Source organism: Dendronephthya gigantea, unplaced genomic scaffold, assembly GCF_004324835.1.
Source record: "Dendronephthya gigantea isolate DGI-Jeju-01 unplaced genomic scaffold, DenGig_1.0 000070F, whole genome shotgun sequence".
Classification (NCBI taxonomy): domain Eukaryota; kingdom Metazoa; phylum Cnidaria; class Anthozoa; order Malacalcyonacea; family Nephtheidae; genus Dendronephthya; species Dendronephthya gigantea.
Window position 1 is genome coordinate 1,097,400 of NW_021163080.1, and position 20,591 is coordinate 1,117,990.

Genomic DNA, 20,591 nt, shown 5'->3' on the forward strand with positions numbered 1-20,591 from the left:
CAATACAATATTATAGAAAACATCCGTTGGTTAGTCTCTTCCGTTTCGAAACCAACATTCCGGCCCCTTAAAGGCGTTAAATTAGCCTTTACAAACACGTACATGGGTTCGAAACAATTGATAATAATCATTAACTATATAGAAGCATCACCGTCCGTGTGATCTACGTTAAACTTAATTGACGCATGCGCTAGGTATTTTAAGGTTCACTTATCGTTCACTGTATCTGCCTCGGATTCCAGGAATATGATCTTGTCCACGGGTCGCACAAACACAGATGTGCTGGTCTTTACCTTCACCGAACGTACCAGTCCGTCTTTCCGGTTTTTGTAAACCTCTAGTATACGTCCAAGAGGCCATGAGCATCGCGGCGTCTTTTCGTCCATGATCAAAACGACATCGTCAACGGCCAGATTTCGTCTCTGTTTGTTCCATTTCTGTCGCTCTTGTAGTGAGGGTAGATATTCCCGTATCCATCGCCTCCAGAAAACATTTGCGAGATGTTGCACTTGTCGCCAACGTCTCTATCATAGCTATCATCCTTGGAGAAAACGCCTGGTGGAACCTTCGTACCACTTCGCAAAAGTAACAGGTGGTTAGGGGTTAAGGGTTCTAGGTCACGTGGATCGTCTGATAATTTAGTCAGGGGTCGTCCGTTCACGATCGATTCAACCTCGCACATCAGCGTGTTGAGGCCTTCTTCATCTAACGTTTGTTCTCTTGTGATTGATCTCATAACCTTTCGAACGGTGCGAATACATTTTCCCACACTCCGCCATGATGTGAGCCCGCAGGTGGGTTAAACGTCCACTTGATACTTCTTTGGACAAGAAAATCATGAATCTGAGACTGGTTCCACTTTTCAACTTCCTCGCGAAGTTCTCTTTCTCCCTTAACGAAATTCCCCCCATTATCTGAACGCATTTCCTCTGGCTGGCCTCGCCTCGCAATAAACCGTCTCAACGCGTTGATGAATGATTCTGTATCCAGCGAACTTGCTACTTCAATGTGAATGGCTCGAAGTGTCAGACACGTAAATATGATGCCATAACGTTTCGCTGTCCCTCTACCACGCCGAATCTGGAATGGCCCAAAGCAATCGACACCAGTAAATGAAAAGGGCGGCTTTGCCGGCGTAACGCGGTCCTTCGGTAGACTTGCCATTTTCTGTTCTACGGCCGATGCTTGTCTTTTCTTGCAGCTAACGCATTCGTTCAATATTTTCTTTATGGTTGATCTTGCCTTTATGATCCAAAACCTTTGACGGATTAAGGATAGGGTGTATTCCAAGCCTGAATGCCCGGACATGTAGTGATAGAATCTGATCAGCAGATAGACTATATGATGTTTCTTGGGTAGTATAATTTGGTGTTGTGCGTCGCATACGATCGGTGCTTGTTGGAGACGACCTCCAACACGGATTAGACCATCTTCCATGATTGGGTCTAGTTTGACTAAAGTACTGGACTTGTTAGATGCACATGGATGACTTGTTTTACTTGACGCGGAGAGCCTTTGAAGACGACGGATGTCGTCTGCAAAACAACTTGCTTGTACACTCTTCAAGATCCAATTTTCTGCATTTGCCAATTCTCTCAAGGAAAGTGGAGAGTTCGAATATCTGTGGCTCGATTCGGCTGTCGGCGACGTATGTTTGTGATGAAGCGGAGCATCCATGCGATCACTCTTTTTAATCTTGTCCAGGATGAAAACCTTTGGAATATTTCCGCAGACGGTTCTTGCGCTGGTTTCGGTGAATTGCTTGCACACACAACCGAGCTCTTCTTTATCTCGAGATCGTCGTCAGGTACGTTTGAACTTAGTTCAGCTGGTCTTTGTGGCCAGGATTCGGTAGATTTGCGCAAAAAATCCGGACCTTCAATCCAACGTTGTAGAGAATTGGCTGAAACTCCCCTCGACGCGTCATCGGCAGGATTCGACTCAGTGTCAACGTAGTTCCACTGATTGGGTGTAGAAGCATCGTGTATCGAAGCTATTCGATTAGCAACGAAAGTTTGAAAACGTTTCTCTGTATTTTCTATATAACGTAAAACGCATGTACTGTCTGTCCAGAAATACGATTGATCGATAGGTAGAGTAAGTTCATTCTTTACCATTCTTTCTAATTTCGTTGAAACAACGGCAGCTGACAGTTCCATTCGTGGAATCGTTACAGGTTTAATGGGTGCTAGCCTTGATTTTCCCATGACGAATGAACACGTCACTTCACCCGAGCTGTTTTCTGTCCTGAGATACGTCACTGCCCCGTATCCATTCTGAGAAGCATCAGAGAAATGGTGAAGTTGAATAGAGTTGATTCCTGACTGATTCGCAGTTTTTGGTTTAAAACAACGATTAATGGCTAACTTTTCCAAGTTAGGAAGATCAATCAGCCACGCTTGCCAACGGTTTAGATGTTCTTCAGGGATCTGGTCATCCCAATCGAGCTTCGAGCGACAAAGATCTTGCAGAATCAGTTTTGCAATTAGTATGAAAGGAGCAGCAAAACCCAAAGGGTCGTAGACAGAACTAACGACCGAAAGTATACCTCTCCTAGTCGAGGGTCGATCCTTGATAACGACTGAGAAGCCAAATGTGTCGGATGACACATTCCACCCGACACCAAGAGCTCTTTCGATGGAGGTTTGATCGAAATCTAGGTTCTTTACTTTTGCCGCTCTTTCAGATTCTGGTACCGATTCTAGAACTTTCTTTGAGTTGGAAACCCACTTCGTGAGTTTGAAGCCACCCCGCGCGAGCATATCTCGTAAATCCTTTGCGAGTTTGACGGCTTCGTTTTCGTCAGCGACTGATTTTAGACAATCATCTACGTAGAAATTGCGTCGAACGGTCTCAACAGTTTTCTCATCAAAATGATCAACGTTATCTGTTGCCGTTTTCTTCAGCGCATAGTTAGCGCAACTTGGACTTGATGCGCCGCCGAATAGGTGCACATTCATTCGATATTCTTCAGGTGGTTTATCCAAGTCGCCGTTCGGCCACCATAGAAAACGTAATGCATTGCGGTCGCTTGGTCTTACGCGTACTTGATAAAACATGGCTTCAATGTCGGATATGAATGCCACGGCTTCTTGCCGGAAACGAGTTAGTACGCCTATGAGTGAATTGGTAAGGTCCGGCCCCTGTAACAGCTGGTCATTCAAGGTATCGTTATACTTTGCAGAGCAATCGAAGACCACTCGGACTTTATCAGGTTTTTGAGGATGGAATACCGGGTGATGAGGAAGATACCAATCCATTCCTTTCGGACCACCATTATGATCAACAACCTTGCTTGCATGATTGTTGGTTAAGAGATTAGACATGAATCCCTTATACTTGGTGTGCAGATCTGGATTTTTCCGCAATCGTTTCCTCAAGAGCTGAAGTCGACTTTCGGCTTGAACTCGGTTGTTTGGCAGATTTGGTGGATATGTTTTCCATGGCAGAGCCATCTCGTAGTGACCGTTCTCTAACTTCGCAGTTTCATCCATGATCTCAAGGCTTTCAGATCATTTCGAGACATCGTTGGGTTTGGATCGTACTGGTTATCGTTAAACTCGAGGTTACAAAAACGTTCAAATTGTCGATCTAGTTTGCTGTCAGCTTGTATTGAATTCACAGTTGGAGTTTTTGTTGATTCTCTTCCCAATGGACCGTTCAATGTCCATCCGAGAGCTGTTCGAGTTGCAAATGGTCCTTCGCCGTTGCTTTCTCTTACTTCAATAGGCTGTAACGCTGAGGGAACGTCGCTTCCAATTAGCAGACCTACGTCCTGGGCGATCGTGGCAATTTTGACTCCGCTCAGGTGGGGCCACCTGTCGACGTCTTCTTGTTTACCAATCGCTTCAGATGGGATCGGTAAGCTGGGTCTCGAATACACCATGGGTAGCTTGATGTCGGCGTTTCCTTCCATATTGGAGACTTCCAAACTGACAAAGGAGCATTCGATTGGTTCATTTTCGCCTTGTATTGTCGTGAGCGTTAATTTTGTCTTTTTCCCTTTCGCGCCGAGTCTCTTCAACAGGGTGTCTGTACAAAACGTGGTGTTGGATCCCGAATCTAGAAATGCATATGTTTCTACTGTCCTAGAACTCCCGGCTACTTTCACCTTGACTGGAACGACCGCGAGACCTGTCACAGAGTTGTATTTTGGGATCCGTGACTTTACGTAACCGTTGGTTGCTCCATCTGAGGCGTCTTTAATACCTTGATCTTCTGGAATCCTTTTATTCTCGTTTCTCTTCGAGTCTTCGCTTTCACGCTTGTCCTCAGCGAGTTTTGGGTGGAGGAATGTTGAATGGGTTCCGGTACAACCTTGCACCTTACAGAAGCTTTGTTTGGTGCAAGAACGAACGAAGTGACCAGTTGAGAGACAATTGTTACAGAGCTTCTTTTCTTTCACGAATTTTTGTCGTTCCTCCAGCGATTGCTTTCGGAATTTGTCGCAGCGAGATAACCAATGGTTTGACCCACAAAGCGGACACTTCAGCGTTTGTTTGGTAGTCTGACTCGAAAACCCTGCGGCTCCTCCATTTCTTCTCATCTTCGGATTCTGGAATTTCGGTGCCTTCTCGGCGGTGGAAATCTTCCCGAAGATGGGATGGGTCGTAGCTCTTGCCTTTGCGGTGACAAAGTCATTTACGTCCTTAATACTGACATCTCTGGCTTCTCTTTCCACGATTCGATCAACGTTGTCTCGCCATTTGATCCTCATTGGATAAGGCAATCGGTCGATTAATTTCTTTAGATTATCGGAGTTGTTCAATCTGTCCAAGTATCCGATCTTTTCCAGAGTGTTTGTACAACTTGTCAATTGCACCGAAAACTGTTGTAGGGCGATCCCATCTTCGTTCTTAATTTGTGGTCCGTTTATAAGCCCCTGTACGTGTGCAGCAGCAACTCTATAGTCTTGTCCAAATCTTTCCTTTAGCAGCCTTCTCGCTTCTTTATAACCTTCATCTTCTCCCATTGTTAGGCAACTCTTCATTAGTTCTTGTGCAGCACCAGACGTGTGCTGGATCAGGTAATATAGTCGAGCACTTGAACTTGTAGTTTTAGCCTCGATAAGATGCTCGAAAGAACGGATAAAATCACAATAATCTATGGGGTTACCGCTGAATACTTGCATGCTTGGTTGAGGAAGGGTTAGGGCTTTAACTCCCTGCTGTTGCTGTTGTATAAGTAGTTGAAGGGCATGACTCTGTTGATCTTGCACTTCGACCAGTTTCTTAAAGGACTCTTCATGGAAGTTATTCAAAGTACTGTTTGCCGAAACAGGTGTGGAGTTTAACGGCGCCTTCGGAGAGTTTAGGTGGAGCTGGGGTCGTATTGAGTTCATCGTGTTCAACTTTGGCTGTTGTTACTTCAGGTTCAAGTTTTCTCGCTTGTAAGTTTCTAACTTGAGAGGGTAAACTATCACTACGTGTTTCGGATTTGGCTTTCTCGTAAACTTCTCTTTCAGCCTCAGCTGCTGCAATCTCCCCACGTAACTGAAGCTGTTTCCTCCGTTGCTGAAGAGCAAGCTCTTCCATTTCGATTTGCTGCAAACGTTCGAGAAGTTCTACTTCGACTTGTAGGGCAGCCCTTTTAGCAGCAGCTCTTGCTCTCGCGCTGGTTACGCTTGTCTTCGACCCACAAGTTGAGTGCGTACGATACGAAGCACGGGATTGCACTTGACTTATCGAGTCTTCTGGTTGAATGTTCACAAGTTCAGAGTCGGATTGATGCTTGAAGGATTTTTCTATCTCTTGAGCTATTTCAGCAAGCCATATGCCTGTCTCGTGTTCGAAATCCCTCGCAATTCTTTCGACAGAAAGACGGTAGTCATCTGATTCGCGCAAGTCGACATCAGATTCTAGCTGACTATGGTAGGCCTCGTGTACGTCTTTGAACGCCTTTAGTTCATCGTGCAGTTCTCCTAATTGATCCTTGACAACAGCTAAGTTATCTTGGTTTTGCATAAACCCTTTGATTGTGTTTTTTTTCTGGTGATTTTTGATTTTGCGGTACTTCGCGCTTTCTTAAATTGTTCTATTGAACGTGCCTTCTCAGCCATAGGTAGATTTTCTTTAAGCTTCGTGGATAAGAAGGTGGTAATTGATTTATGATTGCGGTAGCTAATCGGATCGGATCACAAGCTGTCAACACAGTCGTGACGCATTCAATTGACCAGTAACAAATTCGTCGAATTCCTTTTGACAGTGCATCAAATTCGAACTAAAATGTAGCTTTCGTCTGAACAGAATTTGAATAGCAACGATAATCCAAACGAAACTACTAAATAGACGGGTGCGTGGATAACAAAACGAACTCGACAGACGATTCTGATAACAATGTTCTGAGGGTTTAATATAAATCAGCGATACTACAGGTATAGACTGACAAACACGAACTCGTCGTTGGAATAACACAGTCGAGCTAGAAACGATTGTCCGTAGATAATACGACTGGAAACGGACTGTAGATCGATTGAGAATCGACTGGAAATAGATTGAGAATCGACTGGATATCGGTTCGAACTAGAATATAACAATTAAACAAACTAACTATAAACGACTATATAACACAGAAAGATAATTATGATATACATATGATATGACAATTAACGAGTACTTATACTGAGAATAACATGCTTTAACACTACAATTACTATTGCCGATATATATGTGGCTATCAATGATATAACAAAAGACACTGAATTAGGCATGCAAAATAATCAGCGAATTTAGCGTTTTGGAATAGCGATACTTAACTGGAACTTGCGGCATGCAAACTAACACATTATAGCAAAGAATTATGCGCAGATTACTTAAATAAACAAATGGCGCAAAATGTGAACATAGCGCATAGAATAACAATTATATTTAACAAATTTACTTACTTTGGTTTGCGCACGCACCAAACCTTTATAGAAAAATAGCGTAGAGTATGTAGATTTCTAGAGTACCAACGTGAATAGATATTGACGCGCCAATTATTTTATAAAGGCACCAACGACAGTTGCTTACTCACAAGCAGGTCCACGTTAAACACTGACTTAAGTTTGCTTGAGTCTCCTATATTTATGCAGAGCGATACCGGAACGTGCAATGGATCTAGAAATGTTGTTTTGCGCAACGGACATTGCTAGGTTAGGCTGGGAAACCGCATTGCGCATTTGCTGACTAAACTTACGCATTTTGGTTTAGCGGTTGTGGCTGCGGAAAATAACAAGGTTGTTTTTGCCAATACAATATTATAGAAAACATCCGTTGGTTAGTCTCTTCCGTTTCGAAACCAACAGATGTCAAGTAAAATTATTTCTGTATTTTAGGCGTGAAATTATTTCTAGAAGTCAGCATGAAAAAAAGCTCAATTTTTTTGAACAATGTTCTCAATACCATTATCTGGAATTAGTCGAATGCAATAAATTGCCCGAATACTTTGAAAGATTTGAAATATGCGTGCAGACCGCGGTTAATACTTACAGATTCTGATATTTTGTAGCAACACTGCTGTGGTCAAGTAGCATTGGCACCTCACTATCATTTTACCGAATTCTTGCAAACGTTTTGCGTACAGCATCACAAGTTCGTCTCTGCGTACAGCACCACAAGTTCGTTGTCCGCATGTGGTTCATCATGAAAAACCGTTGTACATTTCCGATTGAATTGTATGTTTTGGTTTTCCGCGTCATCTTCGCCACTGTTGATTCATGCAGGACCGACGGTGATTGTGCATGGTACCTCATATTATTGTTGTAAGAAGTCTCTCACAGAAAAAGTATGCACTAAGGATGATTGTATTGGAAAACGTTGTGACATGAACGAAGACTGTCCTCGTTATTACACATGCTGCAAAAGCGGGAAATGTATAGACGGAGGGACCTTGAGACATAAGTGCCTTTTTCAATGTGGAACAAAATCAGAATGTTATTCGGGTCAGGTTTGTTGCAAGAAATTGTTCGACTTAAACCTGGGCTGCCGTAAAGGATCTTGCGTTGGCGAGGATTGCGATGCAGATGGTGATTGTGGAGGTGAAAATGAGTGCTGCAGCGTCAGCAGCAACAAAGGGGTATGCACGAATGTTGGTTGCCCTAAATGTAGCAGCGATTCTGACTGTTCTGCCTCCTCCGGTAATCGTTACTGTTGCAAGAAAGGCCCGGGTGAGAGCAGCGAGTGCCTTGCAAACTGCATTGGAGAAAAGTGTTCAAAAGCTGAAGACTGTGGTGGTGACAACGAGATTTGCAATTCAAACGGAAAATGCGAACTAAGGAAGACAACAGTTCCCACTCCTGTAAGCTCTAGGACGTCCCCTACGCCGAAGAAAGAATGTAATACAAATTTGGATTGTCGCTCCCCAGACGAGATTTGCAACTCGAACTTCAGATGCGAGGTGGTAAAAACAAGCTCACAAACTATCGCAAAAACAAGCTCACCATCTGTCACCAAAACAAGCTCACTAAAACAACCCACCGGCCAGGAGAAAACAACAAAACCTGTCCCCACATTGGTCATGGTGATAGTCCCTGTTGTAATATTTTTCGCTGTTGGTGTTTCAATTGCTGCTTTTGTGTATCTTAAAAGAAGGCGGTTAACGTTAGGTAACACGAATGAAGTAAATAAATCTGAAGGATCACAAAGCATTCCAAATCGAGATAAAGTAACCGGAAATTCACAACCTGAGTATGTTATCAAAACTGAAGAAGACCTCTACGAAAATCCGGCGTTCATAGAAACTGCCTACGCGCAACAATGAAGGATATAATCTCACTAATCTTGATCGACAGTAACTTCTGGTGTATAATAATATATGTATATTTTAAAAAATCGAAATCAGTATTTTAAATCAGTATATTTTGTTGACATTTCATATAATTATGCTAACATTTGCATGCGATTACAAAATATAGACTTCAATTGAAGCAATTTTGTAGCTAGGCCAAAGACAAATCTCTTTTGATCCGACTTGGTACAATCCATTTATAATTATTTAACTAGAAATTTCGCATTTTAAGTTCAGTGCGACCTTATAACCATGCACCCTGTGCTTGATTTGTGAAAAAAGACGAATAGTACTGATAATTTCTACCAAATGTAACATTCATCGTAACATTTATAATTTATAATTATATATGTCGCCCTTGTTTAACACGGTTCTAGACTATCTTACAAACTAGGTTATATATAATATTTGCTTGCGAATAGGTGTCATCTTTTTTTCACTATCATAATGGGCAACTCTGCCAATGGAGTGGAAGAAATCTGCTCTGAAGAGATAAAACTTTAGCTGTAGGCCAATAATTTAACAGATGGAAAAATTAGATCATTTTCAGCGTGCTGTCATAAGACACACTCAAACATTTCAAGGTCAGCTGGCGAAGCAAGTCATAAACTGTTCTGAAGTAATTTCATACATTCCACCTCCACCCCATGCCTGCATCCATGAACCTGGTTGTGATGGTATTCGGGGCTGCGGGGGGGGGGGTGCGTTATCGTAAATTTTACTCCCACCTTACCGGGCAAAACTATGTTAAAACATATGTAGAGTTATATAGGTAATCAGTTTCTGTTAAACTTAATAAATATTACGTCATTTTATTAATAAAATGGCTAGCGGTATTTATAACCCCTAGCTCAAAATATCCCAAACTCGTGTTTGGCTCTTTCAATCGTATAATTAAGACCGCAGAAAAATGGCACTGAGCAAGTGAGCTGTATAATAGGAATTATAATATAGCTCAGTGGAAAATGCCCAGTAACGAGCTGCGGAAATGCAACATCCATAGGCGATATGTGAGGAAATAGTACAAAGATTACTCGTGCAAAATGACAGACATAAATAATATTAGGTTATGGTAACCATATATTTTGATACCTGGTATGGATAATCACGCTGTTTTAATGTAGTCAATTGCTTGTCCTATCAGTCTTAGTCTAGTGGTAAAGACAATTGTCTCGTAACCTTTAGGTCGGTGATTCGAATGCTGGGACGAATATATTTTCATCAGTATCACTTGGAAAAGGTATTTAGGTAAAAATAAATAAATGTAGCCTTTAACACCAAGCGCTGATGCTCTAATCCTTTTATGCTAATTAGAACTTTGCATACATGTGCGCGGTACTATCTTTAACTAATGCATTGAATCAAGAATTAAGAATGTTCTTTATTCACATCATTTCTTAACTAAATCAACCTGTTTTAGCTTATAGTAAATGCAGTGAGTGAAGGATTTGTGAAATCAGACTTGACTTCATTGACCGTAAACAATCGCACCGTGACCATTAGCTTCACCTGGGCCACATATAACTAGCTTATGGTAATGTAATACTCCTTTGTTCACTGAAGGGATTCTATGCCTGTGATATTTTAGCGTTAACACAAATGGTTGATATTAGGTTAAAGCTACGAATATAAGGTCTAGTTATGTGCGTTAATCCTTCGAAAAAAGGTCTAATAAAATAAAATAGTGTAGTAAATCGCCACAATTAAGTTATGCTGGTCTAAGTGGTGAGGCAATGCTCTCCCGGTTTCCAAACTCGGGATCCGAATCCTGCCATAACCGTTTTTCATTATGAGCTTCGTCAAAAGGACAAAGTAAATTAAATAACCATAGCCTTTCAGCACAAAATTTCGTTGTCTAAAAGCGAGGACAATGGTCTCCCAAGTGGTAAATCGATAGTTCGAATCCTACCATAAAGAGACCAACGTCTTAACAACTGCTTGATGACCACATCGTTTGTCGAAAAGCTATTGTTCTCTATTTGACGTTTCTTCGAAGAACTTTTAAATGAATAATTATGAATCGTTGCCGTAATATTGTAGAGCTCGTGAACCCCACAGACGGGTTTCTCGTCCCAATTTTCCCGTCTAAATTAAGAGACGGGTAAGTTAGACGGAATCCCGTCTGGAAGAGAAACTTGTCTTAAATTCGCATTTAGACGGATCAGTAAATCAGACAAGTTTCAGAAATATCAGTACGGTCAAGGACGGAACAAGGCTACGGAAAATAAACACAATTATTATCGTAATGATTACGCATTTTAACTAATTACGCATTTTAACATAATCACATAGAGCAATGTCATATATACTAACGCCTGTATTCTAAAAGCTCACTCACACTCACACTTAACGAGTGGACGCTTATGCTCAATGAGATCCCCCTTACAACTCAATGAGATCCCCCTCGAACTCATTGAGTTGATTGTTACACTCATACTCCAGTCATTCAAAGACGTTACTCACCCTCCAATGAGGCCTAAAAGTGGAGTGAAGTGTGAGTGAAATGTATACCTCCCTTGACCCGCACTCACGAGTGTGTATAAAAACATGGCCGGCCGATGGCTAAATAGACTGAATGCCGTCGATAATATTATATTCAATAACAGAAATAAAATGAAGACATATACGTTCAATATAGACACGTATGACGATGAGCAATTTAGAAGGAGATATAGGTTAACAAAGGATGCTTTTCAGGAGTTGCTGCGAATTATTCGACCACCTAAACGTGCACATAACGACAGGGGAAGACCTATTCCCGCTGATATTCAACTGCTGATAACTCTCCGATTTTATGCGACTGGTACGCTCCAGTTAGCATGTGCGGACGTATGTGAAATATCCCAGCCATCAGCAAGTCGCATTATAAAACGCGTGTCGGAAGCTATTGCTCGTCTAAAGAATAATCACATAAAATTCCCTAATGAGAATATGCTACAGCAAAGCAAGCTTAATTTTTGGCGCATTGGTGGATTTCCCAACGTTGTTGGAGCAATAGACTGTACCCACGTTAAAATTACATCTCCCGGGGGTCAAAATGCAGAACTGTATCGAAATCGAAAAGGGTACTTTTCCATTAACGTGCAAGTTGTTTGCGGAGCAAATTTGGAAATTCTAAATATTGTCACACGCTGGCCAGGTAGCGTTCACGATGCGAGAATTTTTTATAACAGTCGCTTATGTGCAAAGTTTGAACGAGGGGACATTGATGGCATTTTACTGGGCGACAGTGGCTATCCATGTCGGCCTTATCTGATGGCACCACTGTTGAATCCGCAAACACCGCAAGAGCGAAGATATAACATGGCCTAAATACGGACAAGAAATACGATAGAGAGAACATTTGGTTATTAAAGGGACTATTTCCATGCTTATCAATGAGTCTACGTACAAAACTAGAAACAACACTCACTATTATTGTTGCTACAGCTACTTTGTACAATTTTGTCCGAAGCCAAAATGATCCGTTTGAAGAACCGGACTATATTCCAGAGGAAGATGACGAGACTCCGGATGTTGAAGGTCATGAAGGACGATTGGGTTTTGCTGTGCGCGACGCCTTGATAATACAACATTTCACTTAAATTATAATAAGCCATCTTTAATATGTTTGAGAAAGGTTTCAAAACAACGGTTCAAAGCAATGTTTCAAATACTATTTACATCATATATATACCTGTACATATTGTATATATTATAAGTTATTTATACCGTTTGCCAACTTGATTTGTAAGAATCGTCTATCACAACAACATATTAATTAATGAAATTGTTGTAATATTCATGACGTTTTTTGTTTAACATCATTCACTTCAATAATTATTGTGCATCCTAGCACGGGTGAATGGTCTCTGCTGTTCTTTTTCGTTAGGTTTTACGCGTTTTCTCATCGAATTCCAATACTCCAGTTCAGCGTTCAGCACTTCAAGCTTTCTTGTGTGTTCAGTGATCAATTGGGTTTTTTTAATAACCAACAATTCCATCTCCGCCTCATGTTGTTGTTCTTGCATGCTCAAACAACGCTCTTGAGCCGCAGATATTAGTTTCTTTGTGGTCGTTGGTAACGACAAGGCAGCTTCTACAACAGTTGACGGTTGTTGATGCGGAGTAACTGTAGATGTTGTACCAGACTGAGCCTCGCCATTTTCGGTTTCGATGAGAAATGAAACATGCCCAATACCATAATCTTTCTACTATATAGCATATACCCTTACCAGATTCGTAGTTATCGTCATCAAAAGGGTTTTCTAGGCTGTCTATTTGAGCAGGGATTATTGAAGCAATAGCCGATGATTTTACTTTCCAGGACGTCTTTGTGTTTTGCCACTAACTCTGTAAGAAGTGACTTTTCTAGTTGTGAAAAATACTGCCTGCCTTGGGACATCTCACTGCACGTTGTCTTTAGACTTCACAGCCGAGAAAATCAAACTCTAATATAGATGATTGTTTACTGAACTGCACTCCAGTTAGTCACACTTGAGTAAGCTTTTTGAATGCAATTTGACCAGTTTGCTTCTCAAATGAGTACGCCCTTTCAAAGTGCAAAGTTATACTCACACTCCACTTATTCTCACACTTCAATCACACTTGGGAGCAGCTCACTCGAGTTTAACTTGAGTGTGAGTGTGAGTGTGAGTGAGCTTTTAGAATACAGCCGTAAGCCTTCGGCTTTTGAAGTCGCATCCATTGCGTTCCACATGCCATTCTATCGGTTCTCGGTCTCTTGTCCTATTTCGAGGAAAGAGGCTCCTCCTGCAAGTTTGACTATGGCGCCGTGGTTGTTGGCTTCTCGCATATCGGAAGAATAAAATTTGGAAATGTTTTTCACTATGAACTTGAAAAAAACGTTTAGAGCAAACGTCACAATATTTTTTATGTTAACGGAGCTTAAGAGAAATAGAGTTATTTAACATCTGTTGCCTGATATTGGAGTACAATTTCAGCTGTGAAATTAGTTGCAAAAGTGGAAACATTCTAATGAATCAACCAAATGAAATACAATTTTCCTGAAATTCTAATTTGTGACCTGAGAAATCAGACTTGACTTCATTGACCGAAAGCAAATCGCACCGTGACCATTAGCTTCACCTGGGCCACATATAATTACTTTGTGGTGAGATAATACTTAAGCTTCTTTGCTCAAGGTATCCATACCTGTGATATTTTAGCGTCAAGACAAATAGTTGATATTAGGTTAAGCTACGAATATAAATTAAAGTTATGTGCCTCTTAGAAGAGAACATAAATCATCATCGTCAAAATAAACTCATTGGCATCATTGGTTCGAATCCTACCATAGCCGGTTTTCATTATGAACTTCGTGAAAAGGATAAAGTAAATTAAATAACCATGGCCGTTTAGTACAAGATCGTGTAGTATAATGGTGAAGACAATGGTCACCCAAGTGGTAAATCGGTGGTTCGAATCCTACCATAACCGTTTTTCATTATGAACTTCGTGAAAAGGATAAAGTAAATTAAATAACCATAGCCGTTCAGCACAAGATCGTGTAGTCTAGTGGCAAAGAAAATGGTCTCCCAAGTAGTAAATCGGTGGTTCGAATCCTACCATAACCGTTTTTCATTATGAACTTCGTGAAAGGATAAAGTAAATTAAATAACCATAGCCGTTCAGCACAAGATCGTGTAGTCTAGTGGTGAAGACAATGGTTCAGTCCCAAGTGGTAAATCGATGGTTCGAATCCTACAATAACGGTTTTTTAATTATGAACTTCGTTAAAAGGATAAAGTAAATTAAATAACAATAGCCTTTCAGCAAAAGATCTTGTAGCCTAGTGGTCAAGATGTTGGTCTCATGTGTCGACTGTCGAAGGTACGAATCTCGTTTTAGATGGAAATTTTAGTTATTAATATTACATGGTAAGGTTATGGAGAATAAGTTGTTGTAGGCTTCCAACAATCACCAGTTAGCCTTGTGGTAAAGTCGTGGATTATCAAGTACAAGATCGGGGTATCAAGAACAGCATGGTACGTTCCTCATGGCGATGGAAAGAAAAAGGAAAAAAAGTAAATAAAAAAATGTAGGAATGTTGCTCGGGGGAGGTTTGTATTCGATTAAATTTGCAAATCAAAGTTAATCTTTAGGGAAATCAGGTGATAGATAGGGTGAATGAGGGGTATATGAGTACAAAAAGACTTAGTAAAAATTGGGCGGCCTCGGCTCCCGGGGCAAGGGGGAGGGTATAGGTGAGAAAACAGTATATAAAATGTTTAAGTCTTTTTGTACTCATTTAAACCTCTTTACCCCTATTTATCCTCCTATTTACTCCTATCTATCCTTACTTTTTCCTATCCTCACATACCCCCAACTATCCCCTAACACAATTAAATGTTTGAAGAAAGCTTGCTTTGAAAGTCAGGAAAGCCGGGGGAAAGAGAACCCCCCTCAGTCTACTCCTCGCCCAAGGCGAGGGCATATTCGCCCTCTCGCTCTACTCCTCTCACACTCACAAATTCTCACTTTATTACCTTGTTGTTCTTTTTCGGTTTATCCAGGGCTTGAACCATCGACTGTATGCTTCGCAGATCACCGTCTTCACCACAACACCACCAATTCTTGCGGTGAAAGCCTACAGTTTTTTATTTTACTTAATCCTTGTTTGGAAGGATCTTTGACAAAACTTAATACCTTTTGGTAGGATCTCGAATGAAAGAACAATTTAAATGAGTTCACTTTAATTAATTTTCATGATTTATTTTCTCAAATTTCACACACTGTATCTTTACTATCTTATTCGTAGCTTGTAATTTAATATTAGCCATTTGTGTTGTCGCTAAACTGATCACATACAAGTATGCGGCGCCTTAAAGCACCATCTTTCCATAAGTTGGTTATATGCGGCCCAAGTGAAGCTAATGGTTACGGTGCGATTGTTTTGTGTTTTTAATGAGTGAAGTCAAAGTACAAGAATTAAGAATAGCCGAATACACATCTTACTGTGACTGGAAAGTTGATAGCCGTAAAAACCTGTCTGAATGTGAATTGGGATATGGAAAATTTATACATGTGATGCATGGTTCGGGTAATGCGTAATCATTACGATAATAATTCATTGTGTTTATTTTCCGTAGCCTTGTTCCGTCCTTGACCGTACTGATATTTCTGAAACTTGTCTGATTTACTGATCCGTCTAAATGCGATTTTAAGACAAGTTTCTCTTCCAGACGGGATTCCGTCTAACTTACCCGTCTCTTAATTTAGACGGGAAAATTGGGACGAGAAACCCGTCTGTGGGGTTCGCGAGCTCAACAACATTACGGCAACGATTCATAACTATTTCATTTCAAGTTCTTCGAAGAAACGATTAAGCCAACTGATAAAGAACAATAGCTTATCGACAAACGATGTGGTCGTCAAGCAGTTGTTAAGACGTTGGTCTCTTGAGTCCAAAGCTTCAAGTATTAGATTAGCGTATTTTATAATCGACGAACCGGCTAGAACAACTAGTATTTTGACTTTTTGTACAACAATGTCTTGAAATACATAGTCAATTGCTTCATTTGCGATTTCAGATGTAATGCTTGTTGCCTCATGACTATACGCGTTGTATACATTAGCCGAATTCATGACGGGAAACTCGTCTTAGACAGAAAACTCATAGAAGACGGGAGACTCATCGAAAACGGGAAACCCATCGAAGACGGGAACTCGTCTGACGTGAATCACAGACGGGTTTCTCGTCCCGTCTAACTTTGCCGTCTTAACAGACGGGCGAGTTTGGACTGGATCCTGTCTGGAAGAGAAACTCGGCGTTTTAAATTCGCATCATCGCGTGCATCAAAAATCAGACGAGTTTGTAAAATATCAACACGGTCAAGGACAGAACAAGGCTAAGCGAAATAAACAACATTATTATCGTAACTGATGATTACTCATATACCCGACCCATCATACGTATGAATTTATCCCTATCCCAATTCATATTCAGACAGGTTTTTACCTCATCTTTTCTAAGATGAGTTTCCCAACCCTAGTATGAATTCGGCTATTCTTAATTCTTGTACTTTTTTTCTTTTAAACCTATTTTGAATGCACTGTTAACTCTTGTACTATACTTTGAATTCACTTCATCAAAAATACAAAACAATCGCACCGTAACCATTAGCTTCACTGGGCCGCATATAACCAACTTATGGAAAAATGGTGCTTTAAGGCACTTCTTAGCTGTATGTGATATGTTACAAGCTGCGAGTAAGATAGTAAAGTCTGTAAAGATACAGCGTGTGAGATTTGAGATAAATCATGAACATTAAAGTGAACTTGTTTAAATTGTTTAGTATTTCATTTTGAGATCCTCCCAAAAAGTATTAAGTTTCGTCAAAGATCCTTCCAAAAAAGCATTGTAAAAAACTGTAGGCTTTCACCGCAAGAACTGGTGGTGTAGTGGTGAAGACGGTGATCTGCCAAGTATACAGTCGATGGTTCAAGTCCTGGATAAACCCAAAAAGAAGAACAAGGTTATAAGGTGAGAATTTGTTGGTGTGAGAGGGGTAGAGCGAGAGGGCGAATATGCCCTCGCCTTGGACGAGGAGTAGACTGAGGGGGGTTGTCTTTCCCCCGCCTTTCCTGACTTTCAAAGCAAGCTTTCTTCAAACATTTAATTGTGTTTGGGGATAGGTAGGGATATCTGAGGATAGGAAAAAGTAAGGATAGATAGGAGTAAATAGGAGAATAAATAGGGGTGAAGAGGTTTAAATGAGTACAAAAAGACTTAAACGTTTTATATAGTGTTTTCTCACCTATGCCTTTCCCCTTGCCCCGGGAGACAAGGCCGCCCAATTACTAAGTCTTTTTGTACTCACATACCCCTCATTCACCCTACATATCCCCTTATTTCCCTAAAGATTAACTTTGATTTCCAAAGATTAACTTTGATTTCTAAAGATTAACCGAGTATGTTTATTCCCGGAGAAATATACTTACTTTTTTTCCTCTACCGCCACGAGAAACGTAGCATCCTGTTCTTGATACTTCGACCTTGTGCTTCATAGCCTACGACTGTACCACAAGGCTAACTGGTGATTGTTGGAAGCCTACACTAACTTATTCTCCATAACCTTACCATGTAATATTAATAACGAAAATTTCCATCTACAACGAGATTTGAACCTTCGACTGTCGACACATAAGACCAACACATTGACCAGGAGACTACAAGATGTTTATTTAATTTACTGTATCCTTTTCACGAAGTTCGTAATGAAAATTATTATTTAATTTACTGTATCCTTTTCAAGATGTTCATAATGAAAGACGCGGTTATGGTAGGATTCGAACTACCGATTTACCACTTGGGAGAACATTGTCTTCGCCACTAGACTACAAGATCTTGTGCCGAACGATTGTGATTATTTAATTAATGTACTTTATCCTTTTCACGAAGTTCATAATGAAAAATGTTTATGGTAGGATTCGAACTATCGATTTACTACTTGAGAGACCATTGTCTTCTCCACTAGACTACAAGATCTTGTACTGAACGGCTATGGTTATTTAATTTACTATATCTTTTTTACGAAGTTCATAATGAAAAACGGTTATGGTAGGATTCAAACATTCCATTTCCAACTTGGGAGACCATTGTGTTTGCCACTATACTATACACGATCTTGGGCTGAACGGCTATAGTTATTTAATTTACTTTATCCTTCTCAAGAAGTTCATAATGAAAAACGGTTGTGGTAGGATTCGAAACATCGATTTACCACTCGGGAGACCATCAGTCTTCGCCACTAGACTACAAGATCTTCTGCTGAAAGGCTTAGGTTATTTAACTTACTTTATCCTTTTCTCGAAAGACATAATGAAAAACAGGCGTACTTGGACTCGAAACCTCAGTGTTAAACATGGGAGAGCATTGCCTTCACCACTAGCCCAGCAGAACTTCTGGCAATTTTGAAAGTGAATAAACAACTTAGTATAAATAATTGAAGATTTTGCAAGGGCGCGAAGCGCCGCACTAAAGTCGAGATTATATGAGAACACAAAAGTGAGATATACTGAACACTACTTTATTCTTCCAACTCGCAAAACAGCTGATGAAGACTTAGAAGCAATAAGAAAAATTGAATGTCATAGCTAGGTAACCTAGCCGTATTCTCTTCAGTTCGAATCAGCAAGTACAAACAAAACTTTGTTACAAACAAGTATATAAAAATATCTTTCAAATATAACTTAGACTTATTAGAAATAATGACGTTCATGAAAACGATAACAGTACAAACATCACCCTGATTATCTTCCATCCTCCAGTGTATCCTCCAGATTATCCTCCATCCTCCGAAACGCGTACGGTGATGCCACACAACCTAAAGAAAAAACGAATCCGCGTAATTTCCCCCTATTGTTATAATTATCTCACTTCTGTGTTCTTATATAAACTTGGCTTTACTGCGGTTCAAACACGGAAGCTCGATATAACAATGCTTGTTTAAAGCCAGACAACCAAAACTATACATCCAAAACTCTCGCCCGAAATCAGTGATATAGGCAGAGATAAGACAGTCCTAGCATAAACAAACGCTATCGAAAACTGGGCGATAGTAAAAGCGAGTAAAGGTAGAATTAAGTCCTCGACCAGTCAGCCATCTTGATTATTTCCTTCAGAGTTGAATGCTCTTTAAATACTGTGGTATCTATTCCCGCGCTAACGAGGATTGACCTATGGACGACTTGCGCTTTAGACTAATTTTTGATCGAAGTAACTAGAAGAAAATAAATCATCACAGCTAGAAAGATTTTACTTAAATAAGTGAGAATGCAAAGTTTGGCTGCAAAATTTTGTAAAATACGGGAAATATAGCAATTAGGGAAATTTTGTATACTTTGGTATTACATGTGGAAATGTGTAACTAATTTAGTTACAAACTTCCGGCCGTAATACAAAAGTATACAAAATTCGTGAACTTCGCATGGCTATATTTTGCGTAATTTACAACAACTCGCAGCCAAACTTGGCAGTTTCACTAATTTTAGTAAGCTCTTTCAGAAAATATCCTTTTTATCGCCGAGGTAAGAAATTAGTTTAAAGAACAAGTCGTCCATTGAGGCCTATGGAAACTGATCAAGAGCTGGTTAGGAGTGGTAGGACCCAAACCTGGTCTAAGTAAGCTAGTGCGCGCAATATAACACTGCAAACAGCGGAGCACACAAAGGTTTGCACAATCTACATACTTCGCGAAGAATACTGACGTCACGACTGAAAATGTTTTAGTCATCTCAGGTAACTGGAACTCGACACTTTCAGGCAATATACGCATAAAGCGCAAGTCGAGAAGTTTAAGCTCGGAAGAGCGCCGAGGAGCGGTCAGGGCAAAAAAAATAGTTATCTTCTGCGTAAGTAATTTAATGACAAAGCATTTCGAGGGAGCGAGCGCAAATAGATTAAGACGACTTCTACGCTCCATGCCTGCTGATAGCGCGGCAAAGCAGGTCGTGAGTTAAGAACACCCTTGAGCAAACGAATAACGAGTGGGTGTTGTCCCACCGAGAAACCGTCAATTGGTGGGAGGACGCCCGACAAAGCGGAGCGATATGTATTTATCGTCCGGTATGCCCTGTATTTATCCTCCAAGCCCTCGTTGAACGAATGAGCCAGAAATCCAGTTATATCGGCTAAAGAGGGACGAAATGGATCAGCTTCCCGCCTGAGACACCAGCTATGCCATTTTTTCCAGGCGGAGTTATAAATCGCGTTTGTGCCTGGCCGCCACGCTGCAAGGATGAGCTTGGAAGCGTCTGCACAAATGCCGTCCGAGCGCAAAGATTGCTGGATTCATGCGAAGTGGCTAGCTAAAGGGTCTGAT

The 20,591-nt window shown here is 40.7% G+C and overlaps 2 protein-coding genes across 2 annotated transcripts; both read right to left on the reverse strand.

Annotated features, from left to right (window-relative positions):
• Nucleotides 1-1,595: 1,595 nt before the first annotated feature.
• On the reverse strand, nt 1,596-3,455 carry LOC114531301. The gene has a single exon (XM_028552933.1). The coding sequence runs from the start codon at nt 3,453-3,455 to the stop codon at nt 1,596-1,598; it is 1,860 nt and encodes a 619-aa protein (XP_028408734.1).
• A 17-nt stretch (nt 3,456-3,472) lies between these two features.
• LOC114531302 lies at nt 3,473-4,972 on the reverse strand. The gene has a single exon (XM_028552934.1). The coding sequence runs from the start codon at nt 4,970-4,972 to the stop codon at nt 3,473-3,475; it is 1,500 nt and encodes a 499-aa protein (XP_028408735.1).
• Between the last annotated feature and the right edge of the window lie 15,619 nt (nt 4,973-20,591).